This window comes from Eubalaena glacialis, chromosome 14 (genome assembly GCF_028564815.1).
Source record: "Eubalaena glacialis isolate mEubGla1 chromosome 14, mEubGla1.1.hap2.+ XY, whole genome shotgun sequence".
NCBI lineage: Eukaryota > Metazoa > Chordata > Mammalia > Artiodactyla > Balaenidae > Eubalaena > Eubalaena glacialis.
This window is the reverse complement of record NC_083729.1, coordinates 46996090-47022080: the sequence shown is the minus strand read 5'-3', so window position 1 is coordinate 47022080 and position 25991 is coordinate 46996090. Positions and strand designations below refer to the sequence as shown.

Below are 25991 nucleotides of genomic sequence, written 5' to 3'. Positions count from 1 at the left end.
CAGCTTAAACAGCACCGTACAGAGAGGATGTCAGTGCATCTATTCAACAGTCAGTGCCTGTTAAATGCTCCCGCAGGGCACTGTACTTTTCCTTCTCGGCACATAATCACAATTTGTAGTTATAGGTGTATTTTGTGATGATTTGTTCAATGCTTGTCTTGTCCACGACAAGTGGTGGTGGTGAGAGGAGGATCAAGATGATTAGGGCTTGTTTCCTCCTTTCCTACTGAAGAATAAGTACAATTTTAAATTCTATTCGACTTTCTTAAGTTCTCTAAGCCTCTGTTTCTTCATTTACAAAATAGGAGGGAAACTAACAGTACTTAAATAGTTCCAGTGAACACATTTCCTGACACAGAGTAAGCACTGATTTCATACAAGCCGTTGTTTGTAATACTATTATTAATGGTTACCCCAGATATCAGTAAAGCCAAAGCATACCTGGATGTATTTGCCATCCGCGGAAAAATCCATCTGAATGACAAAGCTCGGGATATCTTTGCAGTAGCCGATGCGGTTCAGACTCGTGCCCTGAGTGAGGTCATAGAAGTCAACTGTGTGTTCAGAAGAACCAACAGCTAAGAATCTGCTGTCTGGGCTGATTCTAGAAAAAGCAATCCAAGAGCACGGTCCGTGAGGAGGGCTGTCTAGGGCCGGTCAGGCATGAGGTCTGCTCTGGCACAGGCCTCCCAAGCTCAAAGGCAATTAGATCACACATCATGATTCACACGTGGTTAGCTTTTCCTAAAGTCTGTGGAATTCGACAGCTTCTCTGGATCAAACCCCCCGGAAGTAAGTAAATGGATGTGTGCAGTCTTTTGTAGAAGGCATTTTATAAGAAGTTTTTACCACACTCTTATGGGAATTAGCAAAGACATGTCTGAGAACTAACGTGTGAGAGGGTCTCCTTCTATAGCTGGCTCACTGAAAGGGACCCTCTCACAAGTGAGTTCTTCATTCCAGCCATGACCCTCCTGGAATGGGGACCATGGGAGGGAGAATGAATGCCCGCCTTTCTCCTCCCTGCCCAGACTGCCTGCTATGTACCTGATATCTTGGATAGCAGATTTCCGGTCTCGTTTCTTCCCCCAAACTTTCAGGCTGTTCACCAACAAGACGACAAACTCTCCATTCTTCATGCCAATGGCCACCATCTCCCCGTCAGGGCTGTAGGCTGCACACCTGGCCGCGTGGCCCAGGTTCACCTTGTTTAGCAGCTTCTACATCGTAGAACAAAGTAATACCACCTGAGCCCTTGGCCGCCTCAGCTGGTCTCCAGGGGAAATCCTGCACCCAGGCCAGAGCCAGGCTGCCTCTAGGAAGGCTGCAAACCTCTTGCTTCTAATAGTAAGTGTCCCTGAGTGGCTGGGGGGGGGGGCAGTATGTTTTGATTGAGTAGCTGGAGAGACAACACGGTTTAGGACAGAGGTTGGCGAACTTTTTCTGTGAATGGTTTAGGAGTAAATATTTTTAGGCTTTGGGGTCCATATGGTCTCTCACAACCAGTCAGCTCTGCCAGTGAAGCACAAAGGCAGCCATGGACACCAACATAAACAAAAAGCATGGCTTACTTTGCAGAAAGGGGCAGCAGGCAGACTTGACCCTTGGGCTGCAGCTTGCTGACCTCTTGTTCGGGGGAAGAGTTTGAGCTTCAGCATGTGTTAGTTCAGATCCCAAATCCTGGCTCTGTCCCTAGCTGGGTGTGTTTGGGTAAGTTACTTCTCCGTTTTCCCACGTGTAGAGAATCGATATTAGTATTGGTCTTGCAAAGTGTTGTAAGCATTAACGATAGCATATATGAAGCACCGGGTATGTAGTGGGTGTTAATAAACATAATCATTATGAACTAAGGAGTATAACCACCACACTTAGCCTTCCGCATGTCTGTTCTATGATCCTTACACTGAAAATACGACTGAAACATTTACTAGCCATTTTGTAATGAAACCAAGTATTTTAATTATTAGAACTTAAGTACTTGTTTTACTATCAGCTAAGGCTTGGTAACAATCTTTTTTCCCCCCAGATTTCCTATTTGACATTTTTACTCCAGACAAGTTATTTTTTTGAAATTTTTTGTATTTTTAAATTGTTTTTCCAAATGCTAAGAGAAACCTTGCTGGGATTTTGATTGAAATGTTCTGTTTGGGAACATTTGACATTTTAAATCATTTTTAGTCTTCCCATCCAGGGAAGACATGATTTATCTCTTTGTTTTTTAGTTTTGTGGGTTCTTTCATGACAAGAGAATAATCATTCTCAATTATATTATTCCTGTACTATAAATATTCATAGATGGATATACAGCTAAAAGATATATATATATATATATATATATATATATATAGAATGGGTGTGTGTGAACAGGACTTCTTTTATTATCAGTCCCTCTAACTTAATTGCTGCCCTGTGGCCGATCTCCTGCCCAGCCCCATCCCCCACTCTGGCCTGACCCTGGCCGAACCTCCCCTGGCCCAGGGCTGTCACTGCTCCGAGGCCCACCTGGGGCATCTGAGCCTGTGCAGCGTCGGGCCCTCACCTTGTCAGCCAGGTCCCAGATTCGGGCTGTGCCGTCGTTACTGGCAGAGATGAAGATGTCCTTGGAGGGGTGTGTGGCCAGGCCCCAGATCTCCCCTTCCATGTGTCCATCAATCAGGATGTTGGAAGCAGCATTTTTTTCACCAACTTCAATGATTTCTCCGTCCTTGGTTCCCACTAAGATCTTTCCCTGTTGTAATCAAAACACTATGACAAGAAAGGCAAACACTACAGGATCCCACTCATATGAAGTACCTAGAATACTCAGATTCATAGAGACAAAGCAGAATGGTGGTTTCCAGGGGCTGTGGGGATGGGACAAAGGGAGTTATTGTTTACTAGACACCGAGCCTCTGTTTCACAAGATGAAAAATGTTCTGGGGAGGGGTGGTGGTGATAGTTGCACAACTATGTGAATGTATTTAATACCACTGAATTGTACACTTAAAAATGGTTAAATGATAAATTTTATGTTCTCTACATTTTGTCACAATTTAAAATAAAATAATATAAAAAAAAAACACTATTAGAGTAACTTGGGAAAGTGCCTTTGCTGGCACTGGTATTAAAATAGGAAGAGCCAAGTAGTGTTTTGTTCTTAGCCACTGATTTGCCATCCTTAAGCAAGCCCCTCACTTGGCCTGTACTCCCCCCGCCACCTTGGGGAGAGTTCCACCAGAGCTCTCCATCATCTCGTCTCTGCTGAACGGTCCAGTGATTGCAAGCTCACTGCAGAGCAGGGCAGCCAGTTTCTGCTCTTGGACAGCCCAAACTCTTCCTAAGTTCTTCCTCGCCCTGAACAAAATCCATCTCCAGATGACTTCCAGGTTCTGGGCCTTGTTCTGCCTTCATCTCCTGTATGTCTAGTTACCCTTCTGGGTGATTGTTGTGTATCTATTTAAAAACAAAATTCCCAATTTCCAATTATGTAGACTCCAAGTCAGGTTTGCCTTTTTAGTGGAGAGCATCTAGAAAGCAAATTCTTAGACTGATACCAATTCCAAAATATAAATACAAGGTATTAAATAGAGGTTAAGAGATTTGTTTTCAAGTGCTTCAGAATCTCCTGGGGAATTAAAAATAAAGAAGAAGACAAGGAAAACACACATCAAGGTCAAGGCCCCACTCCCGAGATTCTGACTTGGCGGCTCTGGATATGAGCCTGGATATCCACGTTTAAGACAAAAACAAAACTCCACAGTTGTGTGTGATATTTAGCTCAGGTACAACTTGAAAACCAACGGCTTTGAGTCAGACAGTTTGGCAGTCCTTCCCCTTCCCGGCTGCGTACCCTTGGGCATGGGCAACTACTTAATATCCCTGTGCCTAAAATAACATCGTCTATAATAACAGCAGCTAGCATCTACTGACTGTGGCCATGTGCCAGGCATAATGAAAGACGCTGTGCATGTATGATGCATGCAGTCCTCACAACAACCCGTGTGCTGGACACAGAAAGGCTAAGCAACACAGCCAAGGTCACACAGCCAGTTCTACTGCGTGAGTCACACTCTGCACCCAGGTCTGTCCGACTGTGCTAAGCTGCTTCCCCTCTGCACTAAGTCACACCCGGGAGGCTTGTTCTAAGGACTCAACCACTCAGCACAGGGCAAGTGTCCGGCTGGGAAGTTGCTGGACGAGCTCTGGGCGCCGCTGGGAAAGGCCCGCCCCACCCGGTGCTCACTTTGCCGCGGCACACGGAGCGCACACACTCCACCAGCTGCCCCGTCTCCAGTTGGAAGGCCCGGCAGCGCTTCATCTCCTGGTCCCACAGTTTCACAGCACCTCCTTCTTTGGTCCTGAAAAAGATCAAGAACTTAGCACGTTAGCCCTCATCCTAAGACTGCCCAGGACCCTCCGCTGCCCTCTCTCCCTGTCATCTCCTCAAGGTCCCATCATCTCATCCCCAGGCCCAGTAGGATAGACCCTCTGGGGTGGCCCCTTTCATAAGCCCTGCTGATGAGCTACCAGAACCCCTTGAACTTGCAGATTTCCTAGACTGCTTTCAAATGCCACCACTGTGGGAGGAAGGAGAATCGAAATCTAAAGAAATCAAACTATGTTTTTATTAGATCGAACGACGAAGAGAAATGTTTCTCCTATTTTGCCGCTTGGCTTTCACATGGTCCCGGTCTGCACTAGACATCCCCCCTCTTCTCACCCCTCCTGCCTCCTCCCAAAGAGCCACTGACAGTAACACCTGATGGACAGCAGAGTCACCTGGTCTGTTCGAGAACACCTCTCCGGTTTTTCAACTACCAAGGCACCACCTCTCTGACCCTGACTTCTGAAGGTTCTGACCCAGGGCCCTCTGGGAGAGACGGCAGACTCATCTCCGTGATGCAGAAAAGACAGGAGAGTGAAAATCTGCATTTTCTCCAAGTTGGAGATGCTTCTGTCCGTTTCTCCCAAGACAATCCAAAAAGACCAGTTGTTCCCAGAGGAGTTTGGGCTTACGGCCGCTCTTTTCCACCGGTCACTATGAGCCCGTCCCGGAGGGTTGTGTACATTGTGAAGACGGGGCCTGTGTGAGCCTTGGCCACCAGCCGGACAAGGAAGTGGTCCTTCCACACGTAGACGTCGCCGTTGATGGCACCCGTGAAAGTGAGGTTGTTCTGTAAACAAAGGGACACCTTCCACACCAGGACACTTCCTGCAGCCCTCGACAGGGTTCCCTCCCAGCCACCCACCCCACTGGTAAGGCACCAAAGCCGGAGAACCATAAACACACTCAACTTGACCTTCTGTGCCAAGGGAAGGCGAAAGAACTCTCAAAAGAGCGTATGGTAAGGAAATCACCTAGCTTTGCAATTCACTCTATGGTGTTAGTTTGGGGAACAGTTGATTTCCCCACTGAGCACAGCTCCGCTTTTTAATGCACGTCCATTCTGTGAGCAGCCCCAGGTGACTGCAGGGAAGGGTGGGACCCCAGTCTGCGAGGAGACTTTCCTGGCCTCATCTACAAGGAGGGTAAATCCACACCTGGAGGACCAAGAGTTGGCTGTGTTCCAAAATTTCCCCAGGGGGAGCTTGTGTTGGCTGAGGGCAGCCCACAGCCTGTGTAAGGGTGTCAGGGGATTTATGGCACAAGAGGACTGGGGGGAAAGGGATGCTGTCCAGTGGTGGAAATGCCCCTCAGCCTCTGTGGCCATCTAGCCTAGTCGGACAGGCCTGCAAGTCAATCTGGCTCTGGAATAATGAAACTCCAGTCCTGGGTCAGGGTCCTGCTTTTTTCTGATTAACATTTTGAGGGGAAAAATACAGTCAACTCACCCATCTGTGCTAAGGAAACAAAATAGTGGTTGCAAATAATCCAGTAAAGGAGATCTGTGGAAATGGCTTCCTTGCTGTTCACAGCTTCTAGGATATACCTGCCCCCCATGCCCATGCCCAGGGGTTCAGGGTCCCGTCAGGAAGCTTCTGCTGAAACTCACAGCACCGAAGGCCACGGAGAGCATCGTCTGCATCTTGGCAGCCTCCATGGACCCGATGACCCCTTTCTTATAAAGCAGGGCACTGCCTGCCAGGGTCCAGAACTTCATGTGTTTGACTCCGACAGACACAAACTGCGTGTCTGAGTCAGGGCGAAACTCCACCACGAATATGCGCTCCAGGTGGCCCCCTCGGCTAGCAACCTTGGCACCTGCGTGGGTGAGAGAGTCTGGTGAGGTGGGTCCTACGCTCCCGGGCCAGGCTGGGGAGCTGCAGCCCAGGACAGAGGGCTCTCTGTCCCAGCAAGGCCCAGGGCACACTTCTGGTTCCTTCTTCAGCCGCCCCCTCCCACCTTCCGACACTACTCCCAGGGTGGGAAAGAGACCTTGTCTGGGAACTTTCCAAGCAGCAGGTGCTGCTAACAGAACCCCCAACCTAACTCTACCCCGTCCCAAGCCACGAGCCACATCCAGGCATCTGTGAACAGAGGAGGAAAGGATGGCCCAGGAGACAGAAGTTTCCAGATACGAGAAAAGGGCAAAACAGCTTAAGGGCATCCCCGCCTTGCCACCTCCAACAGGATCCACCCCACAAGAAGCCGCAGCCTCCCCACAGAGCCACGGCAGACACATTCCTTCAGACCGTTGCTGTTTTTCTCCAAGATTCCTCTGCTTTTAATTTCTTTAAAAAGTTCCCCACATTCCTTTTTCTTTCATGGTTTTTAGGTTTAAAATGCTTACCTTTTATATTACTAGTTCTTTCCCTCAACCTCATTTATTTATGTTTTTGATTTCTGTCCTGAGTTGTATTTAACCTTTGTCTTAATCAAATCTCAGCTCAACCATTTATCTGCACAACAATTTTGGAAAAATTATTTTAACCTCTCTGTGCCTCAGTTTCCTCATCTGTAAATTGGGGATAATAATAGTTCCCACTTTATAAGGTGTTGTGACGATTAAAAGAATTGATAAAAGGGAAGCCCTTAGAACAGGCTTGGTGCAGTGAGGGTTCTGTAAGCAGTAACTACAGTTAGTTATTTTTATTGCTCTTTTAGCTCCTTTTAAAATCTCTGAGCTTCTACTCTTATCTCATCTATTTTTATCTCATCATTATTTTCCAGTCCTTGAGGTTTTATTTTTTTTAACATCTTTATTGGAGTATAATTGCTTTACATTATTGTGTTAGTTTCTGCTGTATAACAAAGTGAATCAGCTACACGTATATATATATCCCCATATCCCCTCCCTCTTGCGTCTCCCTCCCATCCTCCCTATCCCACCCCTCTATGTTGTCTCAAAGCACCGAGCTGATCTCCCTGTGCTATGCAGCTGCTTCCCACTAGCTATATACACTACCAAATGTAAAACAGATAAGTCCATGTCACTCTCTCACTTCTTCCCAGCTTACCCTTCCCCCTCTCCGTGTCCTCAAGTCCATTCTCTACATATGCCATATGCGTCTTTACTCCTGTCCTGCCCCTAGGTTCTTCAGAACCATTTTTTTTTTTTTTAGGTTCCATATATATGTGTTAGCATACAATATTTGTTTTTCTCTTTCTGACTTACTTCACTCTGTATGACAGACTCTAGATCCAGCCACATCACTACAAATAACTCAATTTCGTTTCTTGTTATGGCTGAGTAATATTCCATTGTATATATGTGCCACATCTTCTTTATCCATTCATCTGTCGATGGACACTTAGGTTGCTTCCATGTCCTGGCTATTGTAAATAGTGATGCAATGAACATTGTGGTACATGACTCTTTTTGAATTATGGTTTTCTCAGGGTACCTGCCCAGTAGTGGGATTGCTGGGTTGCATGGTAGTTCTATTTTTAGTTTTTTAAGGAACCTCCATACTGTTTTCCATAGTGGCTGTATCAATTTACATTCCCACCAACAGTGTAGGAGGGTTCCCTTTTCTCCACACTCTCTCCAGCATTTATTGTTTGTACATTTTTTGATGATGGCCATTCTGACTGGTGTGAGGTGATACCTCATTGTAGTTTTGATTTGCATTTCTCTAATGATTAATGATGTTGAGCATCCTTTCATGTGTTTGTTGGCCATCTGTATATCTTCTTTGGAGAAATATCTATTTAGGTCTTCTGCCCATTTTTGGATTGGGTTGTTTGTTTTTTTGATATTGAGCTGCATGAGCTGCTTGTATATTTCGGAGATTAATCCTCTGTCAGTTGCTTCATTTGCAAATATTTTCTCCCATTCTGAGGGTTGTCTTTTCATCGTGTTTATGGTTTCCTTTGCTGTGCAAAAGCTTTTAAGTTTCATTAGGTCCCATTTGTTTATTTTGGTTTTTATTTCCATTTCTCTAGAAGGTGGGTCAAAAAGGATCTTGCTGTGATTTATATCATAGAGCGTTCTGCCTATGCTTTCCTCTAAGAGTTTTATGGTGTCTGGCCTTACATTTAGGTTCTTAATCCATTTTGAGTTTATTTTTGTGTATGGTGTTAGGGAGTGTTCTAATTTCATTCTTTTACATGGAGCTGTCCAGTTTTCCCAGCACCACTTATTGAAGAGGCTGTCTTTTCTCCACTGTATATTCTTGCCTCCTTTATCAAAAATAAGGTGACCATATGTGTGTGAGTTTATCTCTGGGCTTTCTATCCTGTTCCATTGATCTATATTTCTGTTTTTGTGCCAGTACTATACTGTCTTGATTACTGTAGCTCTGTAGTATAGTCTGAAGTCAGGGAGCCTGATTCCTCCAGCTCCGTTTTTCTTTCTCAAGATTGCTTTAGCTATTCGGGGTCTTTTGTGTTTCCATACAAATTGTAAAATTTTTTGTTCTAGTTCTGTGGAAAATGCCATTGGTAGCTTGATACGGATTGCATTGAATCTGTAGATTGCTTCGGGTAGTATAGTCATTTTCACAGTATTGATTCTTCCAATCCAAGAACGTGCTATATCTCTCCATCTGTTTGTATAATCTTTAATTTCTTTCATCAGTGTCTTATAGTTTTCAGCATACAGGTCTTTTGTCTCCTTAGGTAGGTTTATTCCGAGGTATTTTATTCTTTTTCTTGCAATGGTAAATGGGAGTGTTTCCTTAATTTCTCTTTCAGATATTTCATCATTAGTGTATAGGAATGCAAGAGATTTCTGTGCATTGATTTTGTATCCTGCTACTTTGCCAAATTCATTGATTAGCTCTAGTAGTTTTCTGGTAGCATCTTTAGGATTCTCTATGGATAGTATCATGTCATCTGCAAACAGTGGCAGTTTTACTTCTCTTCCGATCTGGATGCCTTTTATTTCTTTTTCTTCTCTGACTGCTGTGGCTAAAACTTCCAAAACTATGTTGAATAATAGTGGTGAGAGTGGGCAACCTTGTCTTTTCCTGATCTTATTGGAAATGGTTTCAGCTTTCCACCATGAGAATGATGTTGGCTGTGGGTTTGTCATATATGGCCTTTATTATGTTGAGGTAAGTTCCCTCTATGCCTACTTTCTGAAGGGTTTTTATCATAAATGGGTGTTGAATTTTGTCAAAAGCTTTTTCTGCATCTACTGAGATGATCATATGGTTTTTCTCCTTCAATTTGTCAATATGGTTTATCACATATATGGATTTGCATATATTGAAGAATCCTTGCATTCCTGGGATAAACCCCACTTGATCATGGTGTATGATCCTTTTAATGTGCTGCTGGATTCTGTTTGCTACTATTTTGTTGAAGATTTTTGCATCTATCTTCATCAGTGATGTTGGCCTGTAGTTTTCTTTTTTTGTGACATCTTTGTCTGGTTTTGGTATCATGGTGATTATGGCCTCGTAGAATGAGTTTGGGAGTGTTCCTCCCTCTGCTATATTTTGGAAGAGTTTGAGAAGGATGGGTGTTAGCTTTTCTCTAAATGTTTGATAGAATTCGCCTGTGAAGCCCTCTGGTCCTGGGCTTTTGTTTGTTGGAAGATTTTAAATCACAGTCTCAATTTCAGTGCTTGTGATTGGTCTGTTTATATTTTCTATTTTTTCCTGGTTCAGTCTCAGGTTGCGCTTTTCTAAGAATTTGTCCATTTCTTCCAGGTTGTCCATTTTACTGGCATATAGTTGTTTGTAGTAATCTCTCATGATCCTTTGTATTTCTGCAGTGTCAGTTGTTACTTCTCCTTTTTTCATTTCTAATTCTATTGATTTGAGTCTTCTCCCTTTTTTTCTTGATGAGTCTGGCTAATGGTTTATCAATTTTGTTTATCTTCTCAAAGAACCAGCTTTTAGTTTTTTTTATCTTTGCTATCGTTTCCTTCATTTCTTTTTCACTTATTTCTGATCTAATCTTTATGATTTCTTTCCTTCTGCTAACTTTAGGGTTTTTTTGGTTCTTCCTTCTCTAATTGCTTTAGGTGTAAGGTTAGGTTGTTTATTTGAGATGTTTCTTGTTTCTTGAGGTAGGATTGTATTGCTATAAACTTCCCTCTTCGAACTGCTTTTGCTGCATCCCATAGGTTTTGGGTCGTCGTGTTTTCATTGTCATTTGTTTCTAGGTATTTTTTGATTTCCTCTTTGATTTCTTCAGTGATCTCTTGGTTATTTAGTAGTGTATTGTTTAGCCTCCATGTGTTTGTATTTTTTATCCTGTAATTGATAATCTAGTCTCATAGTGTTATGGTCGGAAAAGATACTTGATACAATTTCAATTTTCTTAAATTCACCAAGGCTTGATTTGTGACCCAAGATATGATCTATCCTGGAGAATGTTCCATGAGCACTTGAGAAGAAAGTGTATTCTGTTGTTTTTGGATGGAATGTCCTATAAATATCAATGAAGTCCATCTTGTTTAACGTGTCATTTAAAGCTTGTGTTTCCTTATTTATTTTCATTTTGGTTGACCTGTCCATCGGTGAAAGTGGGGTGTTAAATTTCCCTACTATCATTGTGTTGCTGTCAATTTCCCCTTTTTTTGCTGCTAGCATTTGCCTTATGTATTGAGGTGCTCCTACGTCAGGTGCATAAATATTTATAATTTTATATCTTCTTCTTGGATTGATCCCTTGATCATTATGTAGTGTCCTTCTCTGTCTCTGGTAATAGTCTTTAAAGTCTATTTTGTCTGATAAGAGTAGTGCTACTCCAGCTTTCTTTGATTTCCATTTGCATGGAATATGTTTTTCCATCCCCTCACTTTCAGTCTGTATGTGTCCTTAGGTCTGAAGTGGGTCTCTTGTAGACAGCATATATACGGGTCTTGTTTTTGTATCCATTCAGCCAGTCTATGTCTTCTGGTTGGAGCATTTAATCCATTTACATTTAAGGTAATTATCAATATGTATGTTCCTATTACCATTTTCTTAATTGTTTTGGGTTTGTTATTGTAGGTCTTTTCTTCCTCTTGTTTTTCCTGCCTAGAGAAGTTCCTTTAGCATTTGTTGTAAAGCTGGTTTAGTGGTGCTGAATTCTCTCAGCTTTTGCTTGTCTGTAAAGGTTTTAATTTCTCCATCAAATCTGAATAAGATCCTTGCTGGCTAGAGTAATCTTGGTTGTAGGTTTTTCCCTTTCATCACTTTAAATATGTCCTGCCACTCCCTTCTGGCTTGCAGAGTTTCTGCTGAAAGATCAGCTGTTAACCTTATGGGGATTCCTTTGTATGTTATTTGTTGCTTTTCCCTTGCTGCTTTTAATATTTTTTCTTTATATTTAATTTTTGATAGTTTGATTAATATGTGTCTTGGCATGTTTCTCCTTGGATTTATCCCGCATGGGACTCTCTGTGCTTCCTGGACTTGATTGACTATTTCCTTTCTCATATTAGGGAAGTTTTCAACTATAATCTCTTCAAATATTTTCTCAGTCCCTTTTTTTTTTCTCTTCTTCTTCTGGGACCCCTATAATTCAAATGGTGGTGCATTTAATGTTGTCCTAGAGGTCTCTGAGACTGTCCTCAATTATTTTTATTCTTTGTTCTTTATTCTGCTCTGCAGTAGTTATTTCCACTATTTTATCTTCCAGGTCACTTATCCGTTCTTCTGCCTCAGTTATTCTGCTGTTGATTCCTTCTAGAGAATTTTAAATTTCATTTATTGTGTTTTTCATCATTGCTTGTTTGCTCTTTAGTTCTTCTATGTCCTTGTTAAACGTTTCTTGTATTTTCTCCATTCCATTTCCAAGATTTTCGATCATCTTCACTATCATTACTCTGAATTCTTTTTCAGGTAGACTGCCTATTTCCTCTTCATTTGTTTGGTCTGGTGGGTTTTTACCTTGCTCCTTCATCTGCTGCATATTTCTCTGTCTTCTCATTTTGCTTAACTTACTGTGTTTGGGGTCTCCTTTTTGCAGGCTGCAGGTTCTTAGTTCCCATTGCTTTTGGTGTCTGCCCCCAGTGGGTAAGGTTGGTTCAGTGGGTTGTGTAGGCTTCCTCGTAGAGGGGACTGGTGCCTGTGTTCTGGTGGATGAGGCTGGATCTTATCTTTCTGGTGGGCAGGACCGAGTCCGGTGGTGTGTTTTGGGGTGTCTGTGAACTTATTATGATTTTAGTCAGTCTCTCTGCTAATGGGTGGGGTTGTGTTCCTGTCTTGCTAGTTGTTTGGCATGGGGTGTCCATCACTGGAGCTTGCTGGTTGTTGAGTGAAGCTGGGTCTTAGTGTTGAGATGGAGATCTCTGGGAGAGCTCTTGCTGATTGATATTATGTGGAGACGGGAGGTGGAGCAATGTCCTGAACTCGGCTCTCTCACCACTGAGGCTCAGGCCTGACACCTGGCCAGAGCACCAAGACCCTGTCCACCACACGTCTCAGAAGAAAAGGGAGAAAAAAAGAAGGAAAGAAGAAAAAAGTAAAATAAAATAAAATCGTTATTAAAATTTAAAAAATGATTAAAACAAAAAAGTAATAAAAAAAAGAAGAGAGCAACCAAGCCAATAAACAAATCTACCAATGATAGTAAGCTCTCAATACCCAACTAAGATAAACATAAAACCAGAAACAAATTATATGTAGAAAACAAACCTCAAGTCTACAGTTGCTCCCAAAGTCCACCACCTCAGTTTTGGGATGATTCATTGTCTATTCAGGTATTCCACAGATGCAGGGTACATCAAGTTGACTGTGGAGATTTAATCCACTGTTCCTGAGGCTGCTGGGAGAGATTTCCCTTTCTCTTCTTTGTTCGCACAGCTCCTGGGCTTCAGCTTTGGATTTGGCCCCGCCTCTGCGTGTAGGTCACCTGAGGGCGTCTGTTCATCGCTGAGACAGGACGGGGTTAAAGTAGTAGCTGATTAGGGGGCTCTGGCTCACTCAGGCCAGGGGGAGGGAGGGGTACGGATGCGGGGCGAGCCTGCGGCGGCAGAGGCCAGCGTGACGTTGTTACAGCCTGAGGAGCACCGTGTGTTCTCCCAGGGAAGTTGTCCCTGGACCACGGGACCCTGGCAGTGGCGGGCTGCACAGGCTCCCGGGAGTGGAAGTGTGGATAGTGACCTGTGCTTGCACATAGGCTTCTTGGTGGCTGCAGGAGCATCCTTAGCGTTTCATGCCCGTCTCTGGTGTCTGTGCTGATAGTCGCAGCTCGCGCCCATCTCTGGAGCTTGTTTAGGCGGTGCTCTGAATCCCCTCTCCTCGCGCACCTGGAAACAACGGTCTCTTGCCTCTTAGGCAGTTCCAGACTTTTTCCCAGACTCCCTCCCAGCTAACCGTTGCGCACTAGCCCCCTTCAGGCTGTGTTCACGCAGTCAACCCCAGTCCTCTCCGTGGGATCTGACCTCCGAAGCCCGAGCCTCAGCTCTCAGCCCCCGCCTGCCCCGGCGGGTGAGCAGACAAGCCTCTCGGGCTGGTGAGTGCTGGTCAGCAGCGATCCTCTGTGCAGAAATCTCTCCGCTTTGCCCTCTGCACCCCTATTGCTGTGCTCTCCTCCATGGCTCCAAAGCTTCCCCCCTGCCCACTCCCCATCTCCACCAGTGATGGGGCTTCCTAGTGTGTGGAAGCTTTTCCTCCTTCACAGGTTCCTCCTGGAGGTGCAGGTCCCGTCCCTATTTGTTTGTCTCTGTTTTTTCTTTATTCCTTTTGCTCTGCCCAGGTACGTGCGGAGTTTCTTGCCTTTTGGGAGGTCCGAGGTCTTCTGCCAGCGTTCAGTACGTGTTCTGTAGGGGTTGTTCCACATGTAGATGTATTTCTGATGTATTTGTGGGGAGGAAGGTGATCTCCATGTCTTAACTCTTCCGCCATCTTGCAGGTCCTCCCTTGAGTTTTTAATGTTTATTTTAAACTTCTTTTCTTTCCATTTTCTTCTTATTCTTAATGTCTTAATTCCAACTTCCTCTTAATCAATCTCCCTATATTATTTACTCACATATTTTTTTTCTTCCCCTCTTCCTCATCACTTGTATTTATTTACTTTTAAATGGCTATTAGAGTAGTGGTGGGTTCTTAACATGGCTGGGCCCGTAGCCAGCCCTCAGACATGCCCTCCTGGAATCCCTTCCCAGGAGTGGCTGGGGAGACCCTCAGGTTACCTCTCGGGGCAGTAATTCTCTCCCTGCAGATGGAATGCCTGACTTACTGGTACAGATTCCTCACCACCTAGGGCTCAGAGCTTTTAAAAACCATGGTCCCCAAGGATACTATAAACTAATTTAAAAAACAAACAACAGACTGGGAGAAAACATATGCAATGCTTTAAAAGACAATCAGTAAAGAGCTACAAAGCATAAGCAAAAGACAACCCTCCCACCCACAGTAGAAAAAGGATTTGAACAGCTGAACTGCAGAAGAAGCAATGTAAGTGGCCAATAAAGAGATGGAAAGAGGATTAATTTCAGCAATCATGGGGAAAATATAAAATAAATAACATGCACATTTCTTCTGATCCACTGCTTGCTTTTGCCTTGTTTTAATCTCATGGACACTTCTAATTGTGAAGATGCCTGTCTCCCTCTTTGCACTGGCTTCCAGGTTGCTCAGAACAAATTTCATACAAGTATCTAGGACCTGACAACATACATTTTATATATTAAGCTCATTTTTTTAATCCATTTAATTTTGTTTCACACACACACACACACACACACACACACACACATACCCCCAAGGGTTCCACAAGATAATTTGTTAAAGACAAATGAGAAATGAATAATACACTCTCCAATGATAACAAAGAATGGATATAAACCTCCCTCAAAACCACATTATTTATCTGTAAGCAGGACTTGAAGTGAAGGCAAAAACCACACATAATCAGCTCAGAAGAGTTGCTGGTTGGTGTCAGGCTATGAGACATTATCGCTGACTTAGAACCCTTCCATACAGACAAGTGCTGGTTCCAACAAAGATAATGGGAGAAAATTACCAAAGGGAAGACTTCTCTTTTTCCTGGGAGCTTATTTAAAAGCCCTGGCTCCACCAATCCACTCTTGGGAAGTCAGAAGGGGCCCTAGGTGAGCAAGAGGCAAGGCAGGGATAGGTACTGTGCTGGGGCAGGTACTGCGCTGGGGCAGGTACTGTGCCGGGGCAGGTACTGCGCCGGGGCAGGTACTGTGCTGGGGCAGGTACTGTGCTGGGGTAGGTACTGCGCTGGGGCAGGTACTGTGCCTGAGATCATGCACAGATCTCCCTCTGAGATCATGGGACTCAAGAAGCCCTGGATTGGAGAAGTGCTTCCCCTGTGCCTGCCTGGCTTAGCATGCCCCAGATACAGGCGGCCCGGCTGGAGACGTACCTCATTAATGTCTTAACTAACTGGATCCGCTTTTGCCACCCTGAAAATATACACGGAAGATTGCATATATTTGATTCAAAGAAGACCGTAAATTTAGTAGCAGCCTGTGTGCGTGCACATATTGGGGGAGGACAAGATAGAAATCTTGTCACATTAAATGTAAGCCTTAATTATAAGGTGAATCCCCGTTTCAAAAATGTTAATAAAGAGTTTCTAAGACTATGGTGATAAAACCCCATCCCAGTTCCTGTAAGAAGGCAATCAGGGTGACAAAGCTGCAGCAGGATCCAGGGGTCACCAGACAGACAAGGAAGTTTGGGTAGGTAGGTGATTAGGACAGAAATGGTGGAGGCTGCTGCCTTCTGTCTGAGGAGGGAGCCAGCCAGCACTGAGCCACTTTCTCAAAGTGCCCAAAGACCCTTCACTGACCAGCTCAGGACTCCAGATGCCATGGGGTCCAGGGATGCAGTGGCAGCTGATGAGCAGCTTCCCTAGGATCCCAAGAGCCCTGGTTTCTGCTGATGCGGCAGCAGCACCTATGGTGGGCCGTGGAGTGACGCAGATCTAGGTCGGAGCCCAGCCCATGCCACAAGCAAGCCTCCCAGAGGGACAGAAAGCCCGCTCCCCTTACCCTCCTGCCAGCGCCAGACGGTGATGGTGTGCTCGGGGTCCACGCCCACCGACACCAGCAGCTTCCCGGTTGCGCTGAAGTTGATGTAATTCACCCCCTTCGAGTGGAAGCACCGCAGCACGGAGAGGGTGTGTTTGGTCATGGCGTCCCACACGTGGATGGAAGGTGTTGCTCCTGAATGTGGGAGGTACGACGAAGAGCTAAGGCTGGGGAATGGTGGAGCCAAGGCAACGCTGACGCTCACCTAAAAGCCGCTTTAGGACAGGTGTTCGGGGCGTTACAGTGACGGGGGCTAAGAGACCTATGGCCTGGCCTGGCCGGAGGTGAGAGACAACGGGAAACATCTGCTGTGCTTTCAGAGGCAGAGACCTAAGGGGGTTTATGTCCAACACACACACTCGAGGTGGAGTTTACACAAAGGAAACTGGTGAGGTCAATGATTTGTATCTGCAACTCAGCCAGGTACAATCAGCAAACGAGGTACATCGACATGGTTTTGCTGTGCAGATTCAAACTACTCACGGATGGAACAGCCTTACCTGGGGTCTCCGTAATATCACCTGCATTGGATGAGCAATGGCAATGAGGAAGCGTCAAGGGAAAACAATAGCTAAAATAAGTCATGTTTCTAAGAGTGAAGCACTTAACACCAGCATCAGAAAGTTCCAAATTAAATTTTAAAATGGGCATGGGTTCAATGAAAACAAGCAGGAAGATATGTTTGGAAAAATTGCCTTTGAAATGACAGAGTTAAAAAAAACCACCACCACTCTTCGCGAATGTGAATCAGTTCACATTTGTCATTGGCAGTTTCCTAGGGTGAGAAGAGCCAGGCACACATATTGGAATCTGCCCTTGCCAAGCGCAACCTCCAGGCTTCAGATGTGGGGCTCTTCACCTGACACCTGGGCTCTGAAAAATTATTCTCACAAGTCCCCAGGGATGGGGGCCACCTGTTTATTTGGATGATGAGGCTCTGGTCTGACTTAATGGTCCCTCAGGTCACCAATCACTGGTTGTGTCAACTCAGGCGACATAGATACATTCAGGGCTCAAATAATCAAGAGTGACATCGAGAAAAGGTGGATACCAATGACCTGCCCGCTGCCTCCCCAATAACAGCTGCTAAGTCAACGTCTCTGCTCAGCTGGGAGAGACTCGGCGGCTGCAGGACCCTCCTACCTATCTGGCTGGTGGCCACCACGTTTCTGTACTTGGGGTGCTGGTTCACCGTGAGGCAGAGGATGTCATCCGTGTGCTCCAGGTAGAAGCTCTGGCTCCCTAGGAGAGACGGGGCAGGGTGAGCAGGGGCCTGAGAGAGCTCTTGGGGCAACCTCAAAGCTTTGTGTGAGTCTTTGGAAAGGCCTCGTAGAAGCGAGAGCTTAAAAGTGCCGAACTCTCACTTTCGGAATCATCCTTAGGGAGACGGGAGATCCTTTTTTACATTGACACACTCTGTCCCAGGATCGGGAGGAGAGCTGGTGTCTGTTACCTAATCCGTATCTAACACACAAGTCCCACTTCAATCCTTCTGCATCCGGGGTGGCGCCACAGCACAGTCCAAGTGCACAGGCTTCCAGAGTCCAGAACGGTTCCTCCTCCTGCAGCCCAGGACCCACGGCCTCTCAGTGTCTCTTCCTCTGGGCAGGGCAGGGAGGGGGCACCCGGAGATAGCGCTTTACTGAGCAAAATGGCACCACGTACTCATTGGAAAGGGAAGACTAAACAGGAGAATACTTAGGAAATCCCTTTTAATCATCTTTATCTATCAAAGTGCTAATCTTCTGGGTGCCTGGATAGCACAGGTGATGGCTTCACCCCCTTGAAGCCCTAAGTCAACATGTGTCACAGGAAGTGGAAGAAAGGACAGGAAAAGCTTTATCGTCTACTGCAGCAAACAGTTTGCTGACTGCCCAGGTGGTCACTGTAAACCCACCCAAATGCACAGGAACTGAGAGGTGAGTGATGGCATGGAATACAGCACATTGCTACTAACCTGGTAACATGTGGCTAGAAAATTGAGAAAAATGTATAGAAAATTCCAAGGCCCTCCTCGCCCCCAAAAAACAAATCATTATGTGCCCAGTGATTTTACTGTCTAAAAAAATCTATGCATGAACTATAGAGAACTATGAAGCAGCATAAAAATTTGAGGGGAAGAAAAGGTTTGTTTTAAGATATAAAGCAAATAAAGGCAACATGTTACCATGTTTAAATCTTGTGGTAAAGATAAGGGTGTCTATTAAATTAGTTTCTGAATGATTCTTTTCGCTTGAGGTGTTCCTTTTTAAACTTTTTTTTTAAATTTAAGAGTCATTCTACAGTTAAGGGACATTTTAGGTATTTTTGTTTATTGTTTTATTGTTCTCATTCTCATTGTGAATGTGGTTAACTATTCAAAACAAACAAAACTTGAAAATCTGAGTTGCTAAAAAATTTGGTGACTGTTAAAAATCAATGAGAAAAGTTCCCCCATGCTTTGTTCTTGGTTACTGTCTGTAAGGGTTTCTCTACTCCCCACACCCTCTTTCTGGCTTCCCTCCGTCCCTCTCAGCCTCCCTGGAGCTGATGGAAACACGGACACCTCCCTTCCAGGGCCTGAGATGAGATGTGGCTGGGTGAGGGGTAAAGAGAAAGAGGGTCTGACTCTGTGAACGTGGGCCTGAGCATCTCCCAGGACTAAATGGCACCAGTCTGGAATGGAGTGGAATGGCTCTAAAGGGAAAAGAGAGCTTAAGGTTTGGGGCATCTAACCAGTGGGAAAGTGCATAAAAGGGCTAAAATTAAAGCCTGTGTTCAGATGGTGGTTTCTCCCAACCCATTTACCTGTGGACAGGTTCTGAACGATGCCGGCCGCGGCTGCGTGGAAGATGATGTCAGCACCGTCATTCAGGTAATGCAGGTTATTGCGACAGTCAAACCCTCTGTAGCCAAACACGTGGTTGAGAGCCAGCTCCTACATTCCCACACAAGGATGAAAGGGTCCTTAGAGGAAGTAACAGCACAGGAACAAACCCGCACTTCGGGGACAGCCACGCATGTCATGGGAACCATGAGGCTGGTGAGACAGCCAACCACTCACTCCTTGACCAGCTGGGGATACAGTGCAGCCCTTTCTTTACTTCCTTGACATGCTAGGGGGACAGGCTAACATGTAGAATTACAGTGAGTTTTCGAAATAAAAAAGATTTGCTTCCTTGCTTCTCAGGCGAGGCAATGCCTACCAAGGTGATATCCGGTAAAGGTTACCCAGAAGTTTTACGTCTGCGCCTTGGCAGGTGCTCTCGAAGGTGCGCTGAATGGTGTCTCAGAGCTCTGCTCTGATTCGCCCAGATGCAGCCGGGACCGGCAGAGCACAGCACTGAGGCAAATGCCATGCTCATTCCGTTGCTTGGTGCTTGCCCTACAAAGTTTCTACACCATCTGCATTCTTTTTTCCCCAACAACCAGATACTGTTCTAGGTTTACAGTCTTTCTCTTCTTCCTGTCTTGTCTTCCATGACAAAAGCAGTGACTAATTCAGATCAGATCTGTTCTTTAATTCGACTTGACACACCTGTATTGTTGGCAGCTCTTCTGCACCGGGCACTTTGCTGGTTGGGGCTTGGTGGGGGAGGGATACAAGATTAAGAAGATGTGGGTCCCTTTTCTCTAGGTTCCCTGATTCTAGCCTTTTCTCTCTCCAAAGCTTGCGAATTGCAGACATCAGATTAATTCTAAAATACCACAACACCTCCTTACTCAAAAGCATTCACTGATCACACTACCTATGGGAAAGTCCAAACTCCTTAAGGTGGCACAATCAGGCCCTGCTCTCACATCTCCTGTGACCCTTGGTCAAGCTGACATGTGCATTTAGCCCATGTATCAGGAGTTTTCCTATTTTTATGACTCTTTTTTTTTTTTTTTTTAATTATCTCTCACCTGGAAAGCCCTTCTCCTCCTTTCAACTGAGCGAGCGGCTACCCACCCCTAGTCTCTTCCCCACCCCATGTGTTTCCCAGAAACTGCGTGTGTAATATGTGATCCCCAGTCTAGGTGGACAACTGACTCAAGCTGGGCCAATCAGAGAGTTTCTCCCAGGAATTCAGAATTGAGGACACTGGTAGGAGATGTAAAACTTGGGCACTGGATAGCACCACAGTCTACTAAAGAAGTTCAAGAAGTCTGCAGGAAAAGAGACGAATGCGTCAGGCATGCACAAGGCCCTGCTGGGCAGAAAGAGGCACCATCTTGGCTTAGGGCAGCTTTTCAGCTCCTGGACCCTGTCTGTCCTGAAGTTCAGCTGCATTTCCTGACCTGTGCTGTGTTCTATAATAACCCCCCTGCAATATATTTCCCTTTTCCAATACAAATGTTTCAGATAGATTTTTCGGCCTCAGGAGTTCGGAGTGCAGCAGAGGAGAGAGATGAGTAAGAAACAATGGTAGTAGAGGAGGGGGTGCGGGGAGGGTGGAGTACAGGAGGTTTAGGGTGGGGAGCATCAGGGAAGATTGCACAGAGAAGGGCTTGGAAGGGTGGGGTGTGGGGAGGGAAGAGGGGGAGGCTTCTAAGCATAAGGAGCTTGAAATCACAGGGGCCTGAAAGTCCCAGGCAGCTTCAGAGAACATTCAGGGCTTTGGGGTTAGAGACATGAGTTGCAGTGGAGAATCTCAGGTGATGAGCTAGGAAGGGGGCTCCTGGGTGAGGTTCTGAAACCATGAGCTTGGATCCCATCAGGAATGTGGGAACCTCCTGGGTCTTAAAGCTGGGGTGAGGCATGAAGAGTTGTATTTTCAAGAGCTAACTCTGTGGGCAGCAAGGCATGTGTCAAAGAGGAAAGGGAAAAGTCTGAAGGCAGAAAGAACAGTTAGAAGGCCTTTTTCAGAAAACAGCAGGTCCCCTGGAGCTGCCATCCTAACAACTGAGTTCAAAGCCCTCTCCACTTACTGGCTTGGTGATCTTGGGCTGGGGCCTAACATATCACTTGACTTCTCCTAGCTATAGTGTTCTTATCTGTAAGATGGATCAATAATGGTACCTACCTTGTAGATGTGAGGCATGTGTGAAATACTTGGTGGGAAGTATATATACAGCAAGGTACTGGCACACAGCAAGGGCTCACACAACATTAGAGACAGTGAATAAGCTCACACTCTCTACGTACCCCACTCCCTGAGTGGTACTAGGTACAGGGAAAAGGGGCCAGGTCTGAAGGACATGGGACATTTTTGAGTTAGTACCCGTAGGATCTGGTGGCAGGGCTGAAGGAACGTGACCCAGGGGATGTGGGGATGTGACTCTGGTCACTGCTGGGGGACACAGTACTGTGTGGAAGGGAGAAAGGATAAGGGAGAGCCATCAGGACCAGTCAGGGTCACTTGAAGGCATCTGTGGCAGGGGTCCCCAACCCCCAGGCCACAGACCACTGCCTGTTAGGAACCCGGCCACACAGCAGGAGGTGAGCAGCGGGTGAGCGATAGAAGCTTCATCTGTATTTACAGCCACTCCCTATTGCTCGCATTACCATCTGAGCTCCGCGTCCTGTCAGATCAGCGGCGGCATTAGATTCTCATAGGAGCACGAACCCTACTGTGAACTGCGCATGCGAGGGATTTAGGCTGTGGGCTCCTTATGAGAATCTAACGCCTGATGATCTGAGGTGGAGCTGAGGTGGTGCTGCTAGCGCTGGGGAGCGGCTGCAAATACAGATTATCATTAGCAGAGAGGTCTGACTGCACAGAGACCATAATAAATCAATTGCTTGCAGACTCATATCAAAACCCTATGAGTGAGTGACAAGTGAAAACAAGCTCAGGGCTCCCACTGATTCTGCATTATGGTGAGTTGTATAATTATTTCATTAAATATTACAATATAATAATAATAGAAATAAAGTGCACAATAAATGTAATGTACTTGAATCATCCCAAAACCATCCGCACCTCCCCCCACCATCCGTGGAAAAACTGTCTTCCACGAAACCAGTCCCTGGTGCCCAAAAGGTTGGGGACCGCTGTGTGGGACTTGCAGATGGTGATGTCCACCAGGCAGATCTTAGAACATCGATATCAGATTAAAAGCAAAATCGTTTAACCTCCTCACCTCAACCAGTTTCTTTTTTTTGGTGATATTGTTCTTCTGGAGTTTCTCAGGCTGGGGAGCTGCTCTGCTAACGGGTGGTCTAGAACAGAGAGTGGCCAAAAGAAGCACAGTGTTGAACAAAAGGCAGCAAGGTTGCTTGTCCAGTGAGGTCAGCTAAGACCAGTGCCAGGCTCTCTCCCCTCCCCCACTTGGAGGACCCCACGCCTGGGTTTGATCTGTCCTGCCCCCTCCCTCACCGCCCCCCCACCCCAGGAAAAGCTGTTTCTGACATTTTGGGTCCCGGATTCACACGCACCAGGTTGGGCTTCCCCACATGTAAGGCATCACAGTCAGGGTCAGTCCCTCTCTCCTGGGAGCCAGGAAGAATGCGTGAGCCAGAGGGGCTGGTTTTAAAACTAAAGAGGAGCCTAAGTCTGGGAAGGAAGAGGCCACACTTTCTGAACCCACCGGCCATTCTTCAGACAGGCATGTACCAACACTGTTCAGAATTAGGTGGTCAGAGATCATAGTGTGTTGTGAAGTAGGACTTACAAGCCAGGCTTGGGAACAGGCCCTGAAGGCCAAGTGCCCAGGTCATTCTTGCCACACAAAAGGGCATGTAGGAAGCAAAGGCATGAAAGACAGAAGAAACTCTTCCAATGCCCTGTCCCTCAGGGCCATGGTCTACATTCAGCTGCTACCACCATGCCCGAGGTTACTTTTCCCTGCTTGGTTTTGGAGATCTGGGCCTCCAATTTTAATTAAGAGATTTCTTTAATGGGTAAGCCCTCAAGGACTTGTACACAAGGAGGGCGATCTTTCGGTAACATGGACGTCCCTCATATCAGACCTCTCGGAGTTTAGGGGCCCAGGGATGGACAGAAGGGACCTGCACCCGCTCCCGCCGCTTGTTCAAATCCGTTAGCTACGGCTCTCGGGCTATGCAAAGAAAAAGGATTACCTGGATCCCCTTGCAAGCAGCACACAAAGCCAAGTGAGAGACTTAGTACAGGTCAGAGCCACACTAGCAACCGTCTCACTCATGCACAAGCATCGTCCAAGTGAACAGACATTCCTGTGTGGCACACACCATGCTTCCCGAGCATGCCAGCAAAGAACTAAAGCAGAAATGAAAGAGTGCACCGCTCTACAAATTCAGAAAGCTCATACCCTGGCGTCTCTGGGCAAACTCTGCACTAAAGCGCCTACAGGATAGGGAGAAAAAAGGAAGCCTTGTCACTGCTTCCGCACCCTCTACGGACTTTGCCAATGCGCCTGGGGCCTCTGCTTATTTTAGAGTGTGCTGGGGAGAAACTTGTTGTCAGAAAAACAATCACATCCTCCTGGATGTCGTTGGGAGTTAGTTAGGCACAATGGCTGCTTTGTTTCTGAATCAAGTTCAACTAATAATTTAGCCTAATAATTCGCAGTGTTTCTTGGGAGGGCAGCTTGCCTGCTGGAATGGCTTGCGTTTTTGTGCTGGGGTGAAACAAGGGAGCTTTATTTTCTCAGAAACTCTTCAGTCAAAACATGTTATGCAATCATAAGTGATAATTGGACCAAATGGCATCATAATCACCACCGAAGAATGGGGAGAGAGCGCATCTCTGCAAAACGACACCCCCGGCTGACATCATCGCCGCCAAATTGAGCAAAAGCGGGAGGCCGGGGGCAGGCCAGTTTTCACAATTAGACTGCCTTCGCATTAATTATCGCTTCCCGGGACATCTGCTCTTTCTTCTGTTTTAGTGGAACTTTTAAATGAAATCCGTGGGTTTCTTCTTCCACCTAAGAGTGTTTGAATGTATGACAAAAGCAAGCCAAGGTCTGAGATAGGAGCAAGGGGACACTGGGACTAGAGCACGGTTCATAAGGCAGAATTTGAGATTACACGCAGGGCTCGTTTTCAGGGTATACACAGGTTGTATAATATGTCACATATTATACAGTGTATACAGAGTATGCATACAAGCACAACCACTGTGTATTTATATATACAGGAGATTGTGTATATATATACACGTAGAGGCAATCCGATGCTTTTTTTCACCTTGATTTTCAGTTAAAAACTGAAAAGTAAAGCAATCTCAGAATGTTTCTTTCTTATTTCACAAGCATGTTTACAGCTGTATTGCTTCAAAACTGAAGATGAGGGGGCAAAAGGCAGAAACCTGCATTGTGGCAAATTCAGCAGAGTGTAAGTATAGACCCTTCACGGTTGTGAATTCTGCATGAACGCTTAGTTCTAGATGCTCATCGAACACCTGGGCTTTTGCAGAGTGCTGTGCATACTTACTTGACAATTCCCTGCCTCCAAAGGAAAGCAAGTTAAAACACAATACAAGCATTAAAGGCTTCTTTCCAGGCATCTCTAAACAGGGTTCATAACATCAGATGTGGTAGGGACTGCCAACAATTTCAAACACAGCCAAACGCTGGAGGTTTAGCATTTTTCAGTGGATCTAAATCCTTGCAGATTCAGATTCCTTTGGAAATGTGACTCTGAAAAGCTTTGCTGAGGTGGGAAAGAGTAGAGTGTGTGAGAACATTCACTCACTTTTCAGTCCAATAAACTCTTTATAGCTGGTTGTTCCCAGCTGGCACATAGGACGGGAGAGGGAGGAAGGCCGTGAGTGCAACTGGGAATCAGCAGGGAGGTGCAGAGAGGTTAAGGGCTGGGAAGGCGAGTGGTGGGGTGAGGGGTGGGAGGAGCAGAGACACGAAGGGGCTCAGGGGGGCAAGTGGGGCTCTGAAGAGACTCGGGGAAACAAAGGAGAAAGAGTTTCCATTGGGAAAGAAATTTAAGGAGGGAACCTGGCAAGAGAGCAAGCGAATTGGATAATCAGGAGAGAGGAGGAAGGACAGGCTTGAGCTTGGAGAGGGCGGGAGTTCAGCTATTCGAGTAAGAGAGGGTGGAGGAGAGGCCTGGGAGCTCAAGTGTGTGATGTGGTGTTAAGTCACGAGGCAGCCCTATTCCTCCCCAGTGCTGGGGGTGCAAGCTGCTGGAGACCCACCCCACTCCCATGAGTGGAGTCACCACCCCAGGCCCCATGTTCCCTGTGGTCACGGAAGGACCGTGACGGGTCAATCCTGGCTGCAACCCCACAGCCCAGCAGCTCGGCCGCTGAAGAGAAAGCTTAGACACACTTGAAGACGTGTGAGTGTTACCCTGACACAGGCTCTCACCCCACAAAGGGCCCCAAGGGTGGCCAGCGCCCAGGTATTCACCTCCCCACCCGTCACCCCTCCCTGGGGTGCTGAGCTGGCAGAGCAAGGGGTGGAGCAGAGTACACGATGACCTGAGATGCACAGAAGAGGGTTCAATGCCAGGGCTCTTAGGGCAGCTTCTGAAATGACTGAGGAGGTCAAGGAAGTCAGTCACGACCCAAGACGAGCGCAAAGTGAGAGCCAACTAGGGAGGAAGGCTCAGAAAGCCTGTGAGAAACGAAGTCGTTCCAAGCAGCTTCTATAAAGAGAGGTGCGGGTGTGGAGGAACTCAGCTACATTTCGCCAAGAAATGCAAGTTTGGAATTGTTTTTAGTGTAGTTAGTCAGACGATGTTCAAAGTGTCCTTGGAGGAAACGTAGCTTTCTTCAGATTCCAAAATGTGCTATTAAAATGCTCTAAGAGTTTTCAAAATGTCTTGGGAAACCCAGCTAT

General features: G+C 46.0%; 1 protein-coding gene across 1 annotated transcript in view; it reads right to left on the bottom strand.

Annotated features, from left to right (window-relative positions):
- Positions 1–25991, bottom strand: part of EML6 (EMAP like 6) — a 318760-nt gene that overhangs the window by 4009 nt on the left and 288760 nt on the right. The window contains exons 28-37 of the mRNA XM_061210885.1: positions 22353–22431; positions 19095–19224; positions 17451–17549; positions 16269–16442; positions 5973–6181; positions 4996–5153; positions 4223–4337; positions 2540–2728; positions 1048–1220; positions 442–604 (exon numbers count right to left, since the gene is read on the bottom strand). Of these exons, the coding sequence (XP_061066868.1) occupies positions 442–604; positions 1048–1220; positions 2540–2728; positions 4223–4337; positions 4996–5153; positions 5973–6181; positions 16269–16442; positions 17451–17549; positions 19095–19224; positions 22353–22431 (1489 nt within the window). The remainder of the gene's footprint in view (positions 1–441; positions 605–1047; positions 1221–2539; positions 2729–4222; positions 4338–4995; positions 5154–5972; positions 6182–16268; positions 16443–17450; positions 17550–19094; positions 19225–22352; positions 22432–25991) is intronic.